This window comes from Ciona intestinalis, chromosome 8, assembly GCF_000224145.3.
Source record: "Ciona intestinalis chromosome 8, KH, whole genome shotgun sequence".
Taxonomy (NCBI): Eukaryota; Metazoa; Chordata; class Ascidiacea; order Phlebobranchia; family Cionidae; genus Ciona; species Ciona intestinalis.
Genome location: NC_020173.2, coordinates 799046 through 815355, shown reverse-complemented (window position 1 = coordinate 815355; position 16310 = coordinate 799046). Strand labels below are relative to the sequence as shown.

The following is a 16310-nucleotide window of genomic DNA, read 5'->3' as shown; positions in this document are numbered from 1 at the left end:
CACATTCTTGGGTCAATGTCTCACCACTGCCCCACAGCAATATATTTTTTATACAAAGATAGCAAACTTAGACAATTTATAGTGTGGTAGGGTGGGAAAAGAATTGACATCTTTTTATTCTTTTTTTTCGTCCCATTTGGTAGTAAACAAAAAACATTTAAAGAGTTATAAAACCGTATACTCGCAACTCCCATATATATGTTAATTGTTTAAAACACCATCAGGATATCTTGATATTATGTGCTATGGGTGTACCATCTTCCCCCATCTTACTATATATCAAAGTTCAAAACTAGTCAATCTTATTGTTCGCTCAGATTTTTGGCATGTAAACATTCCATCCCTGTTTTTGACATAAAACACACTTGACATCAGGACTGTCCTTGTCCAACACACGAGGGTAAATAATCATTCATCAGTTTTAGAGTATCTGTGTATTAGTACTTCAAATGGACTAATAGTGCCAAGTTATTTACAGATAAAAGAATAAAAAAAAGAACTGTTGAACGAAAAAGGTCAACAATATGTGTATATAGCATAGGTACAACAACTCTATTATTTTGGGGTTTAGGCTACATCTATTACAGATATTTTACCAACAATTAAAGAAAACAAATATATGATGTTATACAAATTGTTTGACTAGGATTCTGTTCCTGCATTCAGGATCTTGCAAGCAAACATTACACAAAATAGGACAAGGTTCTCCACAGTACTCAGTACATGCGTGACCACAAATAAGTGGCATATCACATGCAGCCCTGCATGGAAATGACTCCTCATGAAGGTAACAAGGAACCACGTGTCTATGCTTACATCTGTTGTAAACCTATACCAGAAACATAATGAGCTGCTTGTTGATACCAAATGAAGCAATTTACCAAAATACCCAATAAGGCAATTTGATATTAATATTATAAAATACTGCCCCTACATTTTGTCATATTTACCTGAATCATAATTTTGTCGCATGTGGTTTTGTGGCATCGTGCATTCATGTGTGTATGTCCACAGGACATCAGCTTGTCACATAGAAAGTAACATTTTAAGAGGGTTGCGTCAATATGACAAGGCATTTCTTGTTGATGACCACATTCAGGCATGGTCTGCAAAACAGAATAGTTAAAACTTTATTAGGCAGTGTTTTATATGGGTGAATATTTCAAAATTTATTTACTTACAATATTGACTACACTGTTTAAGGGCTTTTATTTATTTTATATTTGCTTCCCTATTTTAAGTAGTGTTTTTGGACTGCAGAACTGTCAGGCATACAAAAAAATGAAATTGGTGACAAAATTAAATAGGCAATACTGTAAAGGGAGCGTATAAAAAAATCTTTTTGTGTATTTTTAATTTTAAAGTTAGATTAAAAAAAATGACATTTTTTAAACGTGTAGTACTATTTTTGAAAAGAATTGTTGCGAAATATTAATTTAAAAAACAAAAATCAATCTTGACAAATATTACCTTTTCCACAAAAATTTCACAATCTCCACATTGTACTCCACATTTAAGCATGCATCGGTGACCACATGGTAAAACTTTTGTACACGGTAATAAACAAGAAAAGTTCTGAGGATTCACTCCACATTTCATCGTTTGAGTGTGACCGCACTCGGGCATTATCTGTTGGAAATTTGAAAATTAAAACCAACATTCTTTAATTCTAATTAGAACGTTACTCTGTCTATAAATACTGGACGAATTTTGCATTTTCCCAGCATATTTTGAGGCACTTATGTCTCTTTTAAATAGGCAATCATTTGTAAATGTAGTAAATAAAACAACTGTGTCATAACTGTTAAAGTTAGATTTAAAAAATGACAATTTTTAAACGTGTAGTACTATTTTTGAAAAGAATTGTTGCTAAATATTAATTTAAAAAACAAAAATCAATCTTGACAAATATTACTTTTTCCACAAAAATTTCACAATCTCCACATTGTACTCCACATTTAAGCATGCATCGGTGACCACATGGTAAAACTTTTGTACATGGTAATAAGCAAGAAAAGTTCTGAGGATTCACTCCACATTTCATCGTTTGAGTGTGACCGCACTCGGGCATTATCTGTTGGAAATAAAAATTAAAACCAACATTCTTTAATTAGAATTCGAACGTTACTCTGTCTATAAATACTGGACGAAGTCCCACATTTTCCCAGCATTTTTTGAGGCATTTATGTCTTTCCTCACACGACTTCAGGCAAGGCAAAGGACACTTGTATCTTTCGTGATCAGCATCATCAGGATGACATTTTCTCAAACAAAAGTGACCACATTCTAAGGGAAATTTACACTGTTTTCCACAACTTCCTAGAAAAGTAAACCAAGTTTGCATGTTTGTTTAAAGTAATTATTGAAAGAAACATAATAACATACCACCACAGGAATCTTTGAAGTCTGCTGCAGTTTTGGCAACCACCAATGAGTTTAGATGTGCACACTTTAGTACCAAACCATCTCCAATTGAACCATCTGTTTCCAAATTTGAGACAATTTCATTCCAGAGTTGACTTTCTTTACGTAGCAGCTATAAAAGGCAAATTGTTTATACCTTAGACCATAATAATAGATTGATCACCTACTTTCATGTTGCCAATACAGAATAGACCTTTCTTTGCACGAGAGAGAGCAACACATACGCGATTGTGAGTTTTCAAAAAGCCAATATTTCCCTACAAACAATACAACTTATAGGTGATATAAGGTAATGGCAAACAGTAGTTTAGAATATGCATTAATTTAATACGAATGTAACCCAAGAGCAATCATAAAAATAGAGAACCTTTGTTATAATCTATCAGTTGCCCTACCATATGGGAATAAATGCGTTACATTCATTTATGCCCACTAATATAAAAAAAAATTAATAGAATAAAAAAACACACACTGTCAAGTAAACAAATCAAAGTCATACCTTATCATTGCTTCTGACAAGTGAAAGAAGAAGAATATCATTTTCTTCGCCCTGGTAATTATCCACTACAGCAACTTTAACATTCTTCAACTTTTCCTCATTTAATTGCATTATCTTTCTTATTTTAAGCATTTGACCTTATTCCAACAAAAAACAAATGTTTTATAAATTTAAATGTTAATGAAAAATTCTTCCAATAACTCGTACATGTTTTGCATGTGTGTAGCATTATGTTTTAAGCTGTTGAAAGAATAAATGAATGTAACTTGCTTTATCCTCACATGGCCGGAAAACAACAGTTGTTTGAACATAGATGTTTTTTTCATACACCTCGTGCCAGGCTACAAATTACCACGTATGTAATTTTATGAGTGATTATTTGCCTATTTTTGGGAGGTGGGTGATTGTATTTTTTAAATCATTAGGGACAACTGGGTTGGAGCAACTGCCAGTAAGTGTCTTTACCAAAGATACATACGCCACAGTTGTTGCCAGAATTACAAACAAAAGCTTTACATTCATGATGATTCACAGTTTACAAACTTACAATTCTTCCTTAAGTGATTATTCGAATTTCACTAAGACTTACCCCTGTAAGTAGTAAGTATGGTTATACTCTTGCTTGAATATTCAAACTGCAAGAAGTACTTGCACAGGGCTACAAGAAATTCCGCTTCATGCAAGTTCATCTGATTAGTAAATTCAAATATGTTTTCTCACTTTATCTTTAATAGTAACTAAACTACAATTAAAGAATAAGTGGGATGTATTTTAATGTACACATTAAAACATTTATCAACAATGCAACAGGAAAAGTAAGGTTTACATAGCAGGTTCCATGGTGAGTGGGGTGATAAAAATCCAGTTAAACCAATCAACCACAAAATTAAAACTTTTAGTGGGCCTTTAATCCAATCCCAGAAGGATGAATGGTTTATGAATTCCTGACCTTCGATTTATCCACCATTTCCTCTTTTTCCTCATGGCTTATGAAGAAAACGCTTTTTTCAACTCCAGCAATTTCCTTATAATTTTTCACATTGTTGTTGTCAGTCAAAGTCTTATAAATATGAGGTCGAATGAGGTCAGCGATTCTTGGTTTCATTCGATGCTGACAGGTGAGTTGGGCGAATGGGAGTCCATTTCTCACCTGGAAACATATGGGTTGTTATAACAGGATGGTTTAATAAACAATCTTAAACATCATTACACAGCAGAATTTAACTTAGATAGATTTTTTGTACAAGTTATTTTTTCATATTATAAGCAAACCTTTAAAGATTTAATTCTGCATAAGATATCATACAATATATTATACATCATTTTACAGTAGCCTATTTAAATTATTATTTGGGTTAATTTTTCAAAGATAACTTTAGAACCACACTCTGTTGTTTTAAAAATTCACCATTTCATTTGCATTCATATGTTAACTTGACGTTAAATTTCTTACCAATCTTTCAAAGAGAGAAACATCCAAATTCATTTTCAAAGCAAGCTCATATACTGTAGTTGGAGGTTTCAGTTGCTGGTGGTCGCCGATTAAAATTAAATGTTCTGTAGTTTTTGGTAATGAAGCTACAATGTGTCCTTCCAAAACTTCGCCTGCTTCTTCGACTAACACAACCTTTATCTACAGAAAAAGATGGCAAACTCTACGTTTAAAAATTTTCGGTTATTTATATTACCGGCAATTCATGTAGCATTGATCTGTACTTGGCAGCAAAAGAAGTTGTCATTCCAATAACATCAGCTGTCTCCAGGACGCTACAATCTTGTCTATCACAAGATTCTTTCCATTTAGCGGCCTGTTTATTGTAAGCTTCTGCATAGTTTTCTATTTTTTCACTAAACTGCATCCTCCAAAGTTGAGCCCACAGTCTGGAAAATATGATTAATTATTTTTTAAAATTACAATATAATCTAGACTACACACATAACTTTGTTGCCTAACAGGAACAGTTATTCTTCTTGCTAATAGTTTGAATGACTTATTTCACAAGCTAGAACAAAAATGTTTTGTAAGAGATAGAATTTACAACTGTACGTTGCCATTAGAGCAATGGGTATATGTCCTATTATCAGAAAATGAACCTGGCACAGTGTACAATACAACAATATTTTCTGCTATCACGCATGGTGTACAATACAACATCTGTTTGAAAATTATTACTGACCGATACAATTTCCATTTTTTTTGAAAAGTGAGAATCCTAATATTCTTTATTCCGATCATCTCTTGAAAGGATATTGTAGTGGTGTTGTTTAATTCCAGTTTGATTCTTCGAGTATTATTACTGTGCATTTGCTGTGATCCTAAAAATGACAATTAAATTCGGAAAAAAACAACTTCAATGACTTACCACGAAGAATGCTTGTATAACTTGCTGCAGCGAGCATTCGACGCTGCAACATTTTCTCAATAATGCCTTGTTTGTACTCATTGCAAACTTGTCTGCCTAGATTGTTTCATAAACATAACTGTTTATTATAATATCCGATGTAGGTAACAACTTAAAAGTGTAGGTAGAAACTTCCTAGTTTATAACATTACCATGTGACAAAACAAGCAAGATATATAAGATTTTTAATGCAAATTAAAACTTAAATTTTGCTAGACCAGCCAAAATATTTACAGCTCTGTTAAATGCTACTTAAAGCAGAGTAGTTTCCCTTCATCTTAATTTGAAATTAATTACATTGGTATATACACCTTTGAATTGAATATATTTTTTTAAAAGCTATTTTACAATTCCATCTCATTGTCTATGGACTTGAAAAAGTGTTGTAAGTTGCCATCTCATTTTACCTTGTAAAATAAGCAGGCAAATTTAATCTTTAACCTCGGCGCAAAATACAATGGTAGTATACTATACACACCTTTGCATACATCACATTGTTCTAACAACCATGTTTCAATTTCTTCAAAAGTGGCATTATTGTCTGCAGATACAAAAAAAGTATTGCAACATTGCAACCCCTTCTTACTTTTCCAAAGTAAGTGGGCACAAGGTTTTACTTTTAAACCTTTCAACCTTAGTGCAAAAACCAGTTGTTATACACACCTTTCAAACAACATTTTTTCACCAACCAATTTATAACATCTTCAAGAGAAACGTCATTGTCTGCAAATACAAAAAAATATAACCAGATTGAAACTAATTTTTAGTGAGAACAACAAATACATAGTATAATCAACAAACCCTTTTGATTTTCGATTAAAACATAGACAGCACATTTTACTTCAACTTCATTGAAACATTCCAGAAGTGGTTCGATATGTGATGGCAGTTCCTCAAATACAAGAAATGAGTAAACTATTTCTGAAATAAAATTGACTAATTAAGGTACCTAAGTGCTAATTTATTGCCACCAACAACAGGCAACATTGTGCCAGTGTAGTGAGGAAGTAAAATAAAGGTAAGTTGTATGTATATAAAAGGTAACTAGATATGGATGTAGAGAAATTAAGAACCATCTTTAGACATTCTGTGTTTTAGGAAGTGAATATTAGCAAAGAATTTGAGAAACAGTTTGTTACATCAAATTTAATAAATGAATTTCCTTACTAATTTATGGTGGGGTAACTTAAGAAAGTATCAACACAGATGGCTTTATTTCATACACTTATGGCTTGAGAGTTTCCGGGTTTACGGAATTTTTAATTTTTTATCTTAATTTTTTTCAGGCTTTCATTTTGTTGGCATTAGGCTTGTTTTTCTGTATTGCCCATAATTAGGGCAACATTAAATTTCAAGTCCGATGTCATCTAGTTGAGAGGCAAGGACAATATCGTACTCTGTGTTTAATAATTAAATATTGTACCTGCGATTGAATCTGATGAGACAGTTCTGTTTCCATTGTGTATAAGACAGTTAGCAACAGCTGTATAATCTAAAGTGCCTGTTACAAAAGATTGGTTTTTAAGAATAATTTTTCTTTTTTTTAATACATGCAATAATAACCATACAATACAAATATGAGAATATTGAAAGACTTGGTGGTAAACAAACAAGATCTGTGTTGACCAAATAACGGCTGATAAGCTTATACAGCTATAGGCCCTACATAAAAACACAGTTAATGAATTACACAAATACGGTGTCGGTGTGTATAAAAAAGGCCTAAATGGTAAAAAAGGAAGGGTCTAAAGAAGATCTGACCACAAAATAACTTTAAAGTTTTAGGTTATTTTTAATTTTTTGTATAATTTGAACAAACCTGCTAGATTAATAGCTTGTTTAATTTGGTCCTTTGTATAGTTTGAACGGAAGCTACGAGCCCATGCTTCTAGTACTTCTATATTGAAATTGTAGTTAAATAATTGGAAAATGGTTCAATTAAAACTCTAATATGCACACTTCATAAAATGTATTCTTACCTTCAATAACATAACTATACGGTGTAAGATTTTGTACTTGGCAGAAACCCAACCACTGCAACAAAGCAGTATCTAAATTGTGTTTTTCTGAAAAACAAATTTAAATTTAATGGAAACTAAGTTAAAAAGATGATAGAGATATAAACAATACCTTGATTGAAGAAGTGAACAAACTGTTGAAACAATTCTGTTGGAATCACCTCTTTAAGAACACTTAAACTGAGAATACAACTTGTTGAAGCGTTCAGCGTGACTGTCTCATTTTTCATTGGACGTTTGAGATCTTAAATTAGAAATAGAGTAACAACTTTGTACAGTCACCACCTCCCAATACAGTTTTAAAATGTAAAAACACAAATATTTTTTTTTCCACTATTTTAGTTCTATAATCAAAATCACTATACAAATAACTTAATAAAATATAAACCTTCTGGCAACATAGTATTTTTTAAACCAACAATCCTATACAGGTTGCCTTTTTCATGGTGGTCACATCAGAAGCTACATCAACTTATAATATGACTAGCTGTTACAAGTACAGAAAGAAAATACGATCTTGCACAGTAAAAAAAAGGCCTGAAGCTGCATGTACTTTATTGCGCAACATGCGTCATCCTAAAGTATTTTGTCTAGAAAAATAAAAGCAGACTGTAGTAGCAAGATTGCGGTTTAAATTGGGTGTCTTCCTTTCAAGTAACGGGAAAATAGTCGTACCATCAATTTGCTCATAGCGAGCTTTTATTCTTTTTTTTGTCTTTACATTATTGAACTGATATTGTTTAAGCTTTTCACTTTTACATTGACCACCCATTCTTATGATACGTTTGTCATGAAAGTCAATAATTCCTTCCAAGAATTGATCAAGTGCATGATTGGTATAACAAACCACAAGAATGGGATTCCTAATTAAATTAAAGAAAGAAACATTACTTCAGCCAATTTTAAACAAGAAATAATTGAACTGTTACCTTCCTCCATGCATGCGTAACAAAGCTCTCATCATTAATAGACCAATGTACGTCTTTCCAGTACCAGGGGGTCCTTGTATCAAAGCTATTTCATTGGCCAGCGAAGTTTGCAAAGCAAACTTTTGAGAATCATCCAAATTTACGTGGATGTCGGATAACCATTTTGAGTGATCTAATACAGCATCAGGTAATTAATATTACATAACTTCTATAACAGTCTTCAATTAAAAGTAAATACTTGGCAAGGGTAAGGCGGTTATATTGCCCACTGTTAAAAAATATGAGGTCTTTAAAAAAATTATGCCTAGAGTTTCAATTGCAGCAATCACGCTCCACATAAACTTTCAATTGCAGAAATCATAAATAGGATAGATTCACTTTTACATACCAAATAGAAAGTCATGCTTGTTCTTCATTTGATACATAGGTAAAAGAACGTTCTTGTCACATCCAACTATATATCGGCTCAGGGGTAAGGTTTGCATTTCTATAAAATGATGTAGAAAATATTATTGGAAAAATAATTAAAAGTTTTTATTAAATAAATTTGAATAACAATAATAACCTTGCAAACTAAAAAGAACGTGATGATATGCTTCGAAAAATGCTTGGCTTTCAACCACAGTGTAACTGGAGGAAAATATATGTCCTGAAAATTAAACAGCCAAGATGAGCTTTTCTTTCCAAATATAGGTTGCATTAATATATGATAAAAGTGAATATTGGGAAAAAAAGAGGTAAATTAAAAGGGCATTTACACATTTTATGCATAAAAACATGAAACAACATGAAGTAATTATAAAACAAAACATTTTAATGGTACCGTTTCCAAGAAAATGAATGTTGTGGGCCGCCAACAACTTCACCTCGAAAAATCCCTTTCTTAGCTCCTTGGGTTCTCTTTTTGTTATCACTCCAAATAATACATTTTCCTAAAAAATGAGATAAGACGATATGGTGTTTGTATGGAAATTAAGTTGTAGTTTTACCATCCACAATCAAGTGGAGATATGCATTTTATATCAAAATGTTTCTTTGTCCAATTATAATTTGAAGGTATTTAAATTAATAAATTATAAAAATACAAAAAGAATAGTAAATATCAAAAAGTTTTTTTCCAAATTAAAAGTTGGAGGTATGGAACATAATGTTACAAATGTGATTGACCTACCATACCTTAAAATTGTCATTAGAAAAGTAAAGGAGGTTAGCACTCTGCAAACACTTAGAGTTCGCCCAATCTATTTCTCCAATATTCTTCACATTAAACTGAACATGATAATGAATACCTTCACAAAGCAAATGTTTAATAAACTAATTATTGAATTGTTTAAAGGAAACACAAACCATAGTTAGTTGGTTCGGGAAATAATATCCGCACATCCTGATAAACCGTGATGTCAGTCAAGTTTTTAACTTCATTCGGACTTTCATTTCCACCTTAAGAAAATAGTTTGAAGTTTGCACAGTTTACATAGAAAAAACTAAGGTGTAAGTAATATACCAAGTTGCTTTAGCTTCCTGATATCCGTTCTAAAAGGTTGAACAAAGTCCTCTCTTAATAAACGAAATTGAACATCAAGATAATCAACTAAACTGAAAGAAAATTGAGAATTCAGATGCACTTTATATTTTTATCAATCAAGATATTGAATGAATGACTAAATGTAACTTGCTTTATTCTTGCGTGGTTGGAAAACGACAGTCTTTGTAACATGGGTGTTCTGTTTCATTCACCTCATGCCACCTTACGGGTTACCATGTGTGATACAATTTTTTTTTGTATGGCTGATAATTTAAACAATCCATTAGGGACCACTGGGTTGGAGCAATTGTCTTTAAGTGTCTGGCCCAAGGACACATATGCCCACAATGGTAGCAGCGACGAGCCTTGAGCCCATTACCTCTGGGTTAGAGGTAGGCGCGCCAACTACTTTGCCACGGCGCGAACTAATATTACACAATGTTTAAATGCTATGTGAATATGAATACCTTTGGTAGGGTAAATCAACTTGATTCGGTCGTAAAACTGGATTCTCCATACTTGTAATATCATCCAGTGTGGGAAGTACAGAAATTAATCTAAATCTTTCAAATATTGTATTCTCTTCCACTTCACATACAGAGCTGTAAATAAGTGAACTTTAATAATAAAGTTGTTTGTGAAAACTTAAGCCCATACAAACTGAGGGACATAAGGTGTTGTATGATGCGTTTAAAATGCTCCTCTTGTTGAGGCAGTTTGTCAATTTCTGTTTTTAAAACTTGAATCAACCTTGTAACCTGAGAATACATAACTGTTTAAACTCTGGGTCTTGGATGAAATGTTATGCTTAGTAGGATGCTACTGCTATAAGTTTCTATCATTACAAATATTTTATAAAATTCCCAAACCTGGTCACAGGATTGTTGTGGAGTATAAGTGTGGCACATGTTTATTAATCTGACACAACCAAGAAGTTGAGTCCAAAAATTGTCGGTGTTCCTAAGAAAGAGTTTGTTAAACAAATAAACATCTAAAATTAAAACCTAATAGCGATAAAAAACAAATGCATACTCTGTGTGTAATTTGTCATCTAACAAAGAGATAATTTGCAGAATAAATTCACTTCTAATGATAATTTCTGAGACTTCAACAAGACTTTCTCTTGGTCCATGTATTTGGGCGATCTTACCACAAAGATCAAGAACAGAAGCTTTTAATTCTGCAATGATAAAGACTATTACAACATATCAAATAGTCCTTCAGGGAAATGTTAGAAATCTTCAGAACCTTTTATAATTATTTTTATAATATACCGGTAGCAGAATGATATGCCAGATCCAATTGCTGATTTACAATTTAAAAATCAAATATCCCTAAAATGCCAAATTAGAGCTTTTTAGGATCTTTTATTCTGCTTTTAATTTATTTACTTTCTACGGGTAACTATTTACCATCAAGCATTTGTCTCTGCAGCAGTTTTAAAAACTCTTCCTTATCTCGCAACAATTTTGTCAACGCTTTTGTGGAATTTCGTTTTGCCATTTCCACAATTTGATCTAGATCCCTTATGTTAAAGCTGCAATGTTGATATAATTGTAGTTAAATGCACTCATGCCTATTTATCATTTGGTACTGTATTAAAATAATAAGTTACTAACAAATGAGTATGAAAAACAAATCATTTTTAAAACAAGGTACGACTTATGTACGTTTTATCTCTTGATACAGGTGACCTAGATCTGTGACCATTGCTTAATCTTGCTCCTCTATTGTTTCTACCTTGGCTTCCTCCTTGGAAGCCACGTCCTCTTCCTCTGCTTAAACTCCGTCCTCTTCTCTCACCTTGGTGCTCACGATACCTGTTGAAAACAACGTTATAATTTAAATCTGGATTCTGATAATTATTATTTATGTCCCGATTCCCGCCCCATGATTTTTAGAAAACGTATTTGTGGTTCAGGATCAGAGAAATAGAGATAACCCAAAAAGAAAATTGGGATAATAAGATTCTAAACCTTGAACTTAGATAATATATTAAAATAACATCTGCAGAACTTTCAACTTGCTACTCTTATATTAGTAAAATATAATTTGGTTATCTTATGAATCCTGACAATAAACTTCCACTGTTAATAGAAACTTAAAACTATTACTCAAACACCTCGGTTTTTAATAAAAAAAATGCAACCAGATTGATGAAGAGCAGCTAGTCTTATAAAGTCAGATGTGCATGTGTAGTAAGTTAAAGGTAACCTTCTTCTGTGACCAAATCTTGCTTCAGTTTCATTTCTATCTCGACTTTCTCCTTGGAAGCGAAGTTCTCTTCCTCTGCTGAAACTCCGTCTTCTTCTTTCACCTTGGCGATCATGATACCTGTTTAAGGTTTTAATTTACTAATTATGCCCCGATCCCTGGGACATGTCCGGCGCCGTGGGGTAGTGGTTGGCGCGCCTGCCTGTAACCCAAAGGTATTGGGTTAAAGGCTCGACGCTGCTACCATTGTGGGCGTATGTGTCTTTGGACAAGATATTACCGGCAATTGCTCTAACCCAGTGGTCATTAATGGATTGTCCAAATTATCAGAAATAAATAATCAACAACAAAGCAACATACATAGTAACTGTAAGCTGGCACGAGGTGTTAAACCCGTGTGATAACGACTGTCGTTTTCCGGCCACGTGAGGATAAAGTAAGTTACATTCATTCATAATAAGAAAATGCAATCGTTGTGCAGAGACAGGAGAGTAAAGGCAATCCTATAAAATATGGGATCATAAGATTTTAAATGTGAATCAATGTAACTTGCTTTATCCTCGCGTGGCTGAAAAATGGCAGCCGTTATAACACGGGTGTACTGTTTCTATACACCTCGTGCCAACTTAAACCCATAGCCTTTGTGTTAGACAATTAGAGGCATGCAGGCTAACCAACAATTACCAACGGTCTATTGAAGTCGTAGGAATACGTTTTTTTAATTCTTTGAATGTCGTAGGAATACGGTTTTATAATTCTTTGAATGGTCTTTGTTTTCAGTTAAATGGGACAAGAAAATAGAACGAAAAGGTGTCCCATCTTCCCCACCCTACTGTATATAGGCTACACCGGACATTGGGCACCAGTGGCTGAGCACGTTAGTGTCTACGCGAATCCCGACTAGGTCGATATTCGGCAGGTAAACTTCCCTTCTGACTGTTCGTAATCGCTGATGAAGCAACCAGTTTATTATTCCAACAGCGTATTTACCTGAACGTACAAGGTGTGGAGCCTTATAGAATCAACTGGCGTTTAATGAACATATAGCCCCCACTAAATAAACAGGATTGATGGTTGGGTTAAATGAGCCCTTGTTGATCCGACTTCATATACAGGCTTCAGCGGGGTGCTATATCTACTGTAGTACTAGTTGCTTTTATAACCAGAGACCAAACAGTTCATGATATCTTGCTATATTTTATATTCCTTTTTCTGGTAAACAAATACACGATACAGTATGGGGCAAAGGCTTACTTGACTGCCGGGCAAGGGCTCGTAAGAGCCCGCCATGGGCCTAGATTGGCCTTAAGGTCTCAGTACCGATAGTGGCGTTAGTTTGGTAGTTCTTGTTCCGTTATTGTTTTAAGGCGAAATGGCATTTTATACCGGACAGAATCACGTGACAGCAGTGTGACGTCATGCGATAAAATGGGAGCGATTTGGGTCTGTCAGCGGCTGAACGGGATATCATAAACCTCGTTCAGCGGACCAAGGTGATCCTAGAATACAAATATTCTAGCGACCATTTTCGATACCTTCTACTGGTGCCACCAACCTAAAATTTGGACACTGTACTAACTAGACCCCAGCGGTACCGATTCTAAAATGAAAAACTTAAAATTCGAAAAAATATTAATTATGAATATTAATATTCGTCATAAAAACATATTTATAGAATTTTCTCCCGATCCAGCTTCGAATATGTTATAGCGCTAAGTGATACCTAAAATATGAAACATTATTTTCTTTAAAAAACTGCGGGGATAGATGTTAAATATAAAAAAGTATGATCATAACTTGAATCATATAAATATTATATTTTCGATTTTTTTTTGCGAAAATATAACTAACGCATACATCTATGTAGGTCACTAGCATGTTATCCCCATCGAAAAAAAATAATTTCAACTCTTTTTTATAACTGAATATTAATATTCGTCATAAAAACATATTTATGGAATTTTCTCCCGATCCAGCTTTAAATATGTTATAGCGCCACGAAATACCTAAAAAATGAAATATTGTTTTCTTCAAAAAAAGTGCGGGGATGGATGTTAAATATTGTGGAGAGTATTAATTACTCGAATTTCGTGTTTATATATTTTATTTGCACGAACGCAAAAATAGTACATATTAATCCACATAAATGTTTTTATAACAAAATTATAACAGTAAATATAAGAATATTGATATACCTAGTGAGGCTAAAAGTATCGGCGTTAAATGGTTTTGTATCAATTGCTCTGACTAATTTGTTTACTACCTATGATAACTATGTGTTTTCAGTTATATTCTACAGGAATCCGACGATGATCAACGAACAGACAACGAGGAGATCACTAAATGTTTGGTCACTATTCCTCACTTTTTACTCTTCTATTAATTCTGCATCGTATCAGTTTGCAGAATAGTAGAAGAGTAAAGTGTTTAGATTATAACTGCACAAAACTCCTCTCTGGTGGACCTTGCCAACAACGTTAAAACTCTATAAATGCCGAAGGTGAACACATTCGCAAATTCAATAACGGAGGTGCAAAGATTATCATAAAATGGGCGAAAGCGACCTTGCACCTCTACTTCAGGCGTTTCTATAACAAACAGGTTTATCTTCCTTTCCTTTAGACATTCATTATTGTCTGCGACAATTCGATCCAGCCTATCAATTAATCTTAGAGGCTTTAAGAACAAACAATCTTTTGTATTAATTGAAACAAATAAATTAAAATTCTTGATATATTTCCAGCTACGTAAGTACGGACAGGATACATATTCAAAGCTGGATCGGGAGAAAATTCCATAAATATACTTTTATGACGAATATTAATATTCAAATTTAAAAAAAAATAAATTAATTATTTTTTCGATGGGGATAACATGCTAGTGACCTACATAGATGTATGCGTAAGTTATATTTTCGCCGAAATATTTTAAAATTTAATACTTGTATGATTCGGGTTATGACCCTCATACTTGTTTGTATTCTGAACCCTTCCCCGCACTTTTTTGAAGAAAATGATGTTTCATTTTTGAGGTATTACGTAGCGCTATAACATATTCGAAGCTGGATCGGGAGAAAATTCTATAAATATGTTTTTATGACGAATATTAATATTCAGTTATAAAAAAAGTTGAAATTAATTTTTTTTTCGATGGGGATAACATGCTAGTGACCTACATAGATGTATGCGTAAGTTATATTTTCGCAAAAAATCGAAAATATAATATTTATATGATTCAAGTTATGATCATACTTTTTTATATTTAAGATTCCATGAAGAGATCTCTAGTAGGCCGTGCATTAACCTTCAGTCACGTCCATATGACAACAGACCGCTAGACCACGGCCTACTAGAGCTAGCTGCTAGACCGAAATAGCTTGTAAACAAAATTTCTACCCTTCGCATGAACATATAGTCTATAGTAGGGTGGGGGGGATGGGACACTTTGTCAGACGAGACTTTTTTTTAATTTTCTTTATAAGGACTCCCATTTAATGATAATTCTTTGTTTATTACCCTTTGTGTCTTACAGGTTGAAAACTTTTGTTCGGATGTTTAACGGCGTAACCCTATACGTCAATGTTGGGGTTGCGGGTGACTGATATTGTAGAATAGTCAGGATACAGTGTTTAAACTATGTAGATATATCTCCGACCGTATATGGTTGTCCATTGACTTATTCAAACAGATTAAAACCAGCTTCTATATAACAATAGAACCAAATTCGCAACTGTAAGATTGTAACATCAAAGTTTTCACTGAATGACTTTAATATCTATGACCACGGCCTACTAGCCCTAATAAGTTTTTTTTTACTCGTGGTTTAACCCTTATTTAATGTATAGTAGTATATGGCATGCAATATTGGCAGCAGAACACGATTCACAGAAGTTAACTAGATATAGGCCTATTTCGTTTCTAACTTACTAGTGTAGTACAGTCGCATTTTGTTGCTCCTAACACAAAAGCCTTAGCTTAACATTCTAGAAATCGTTTTAAAAATAACCTAAATAAAGGTCTACAATTCAATCGCTTATTGCGGGAAAAACAAAAATCTAGGTGACTTACCTATATCGCATTTTGACCCCTGTTAACGAGAAACGAGTTGTCCGCTGGAAACGTCCACTTACTGGTAACACAACTCCAAAATATCCAGCAAGCAAAACAAGACACAAACATTGCGAAATTGTTGAGGAGGCGAAACTTTGGTTTTCGGTTTGGGTATTACCCGTTGAATAAAAACTCCGTTTACATTCGTTCATTGCATTGTTGCGTGTTTGGTTTTACCGATGTGTTTTTG

General features: G+C 33.4%; 1 protein-coding gene across 6 annotated transcripts in view; it reads right to left on the bottom strand.

The window, feature by feature from the left end:
• The window catches only part of LOC100183882 (NFX1-type zinc finger-containing protein 1), a 16522-nt gene extending 267 nt beyond the window's left edge, over positions 1-16255 (bottom strand). The window contains exons 1-37 of one of the 6 annotated variants that reach the window (XM_026835516.1): positions 16079-16255; positions 12012-12131; positions 11468-11617; positions 11210-11334; positions 10830-10977; positions 10667-10757; positions 10455-10555; positions 10265-10399; positions 9777-9868; positions 9620-9712; positions 9449-9561; positions 9096-9204; positions 8838-8921; positions 8661-8759; positions 8273-8444; positions 8019-8206; positions 7456-7587; positions 7305-7391; positions 7145-7222; positions 6749-6826; positions 6127-6246; positions 5989-6048; positions 5804-5866; positions 5287-5382; positions 5101-5239; positions 4612-4804; positions 4377-4556; positions 3873-4073; positions 3513-3612; positions 2924-3060; positions 2592-2681; positions 2386-2536; positions 2131-2319; positions 1916-2076; positions 1471-1629; positions 951-1106; positions 625-829 (exon numbers count right to left, since the gene is read on the bottom strand). In XM_026835516.1, the coding sequence (XP_026691317.1) occupies positions 626-829; positions 951-1106; positions 1471-1629; positions 1916-2076; positions 2131-2319; positions 2386-2536; positions 2592-2681; positions 2924-3060; positions 3513-3612; positions 3873-4073; positions 4377-4556; positions 4612-4804; positions 5101-5239; positions 5287-5382; positions 5804-5866; positions 5989-6048; positions 6127-6246; positions 6749-6826; positions 7145-7222; positions 7305-7391; positions 7456-7587; positions 8019-8206; positions 8273-8444; positions 8661-8759; positions 8838-8921; positions 9096-9204; positions 9449-9561; positions 9620-9712; positions 9777-9868; positions 10265-10399; positions 10455-10555; positions 10667-10757; positions 10830-10977; positions 11210-11334; positions 11468-11617; positions 12012-12131; positions 16079-16089 (4605 nt within the window). In that variant the 5' untranslated portion in view covers positions 16090-16255 and the 3' untranslated portion in view covers position 625. Of the gene's footprint in view, positions 1-419; positions 830-950; positions 1107-1470; positions 1630-1915; positions 2077-2130; positions 2320-2385; positions 2537-2591; positions 2682-2923; positions 3061-3512; positions 3613-3872; positions 4074-4376; positions 4557-4611; positions 4805-5100; positions 5240-5286; positions 5383-5803; positions 5867-5988; positions 6049-6126; positions 6247-6748; positions 6827-7144; positions 7223-7304; positions 7392-7455; positions 7588-8018; positions 8207-8272; positions 8445-8660; positions 8760-8837; positions 8922-9095; positions 9205-9448; positions 9562-9619; positions 9713-9776; positions 9869-10264; positions 10400-10454; positions 10556-10666; positions 10758-10829; positions 10978-11209; positions 11335-11467; positions 11618-12011; positions 12132-13001; positions 13147-13265; positions 13617-16078 lie in introns of those variants that run through there. The other 5 variants (XM_018812824.2, XM_026835519.1, XM_026835517.1 and 2 more) reach the window with 5 other exon arrangements.
• Positions 16256-16310: the final 55 nt, after the last annotated feature.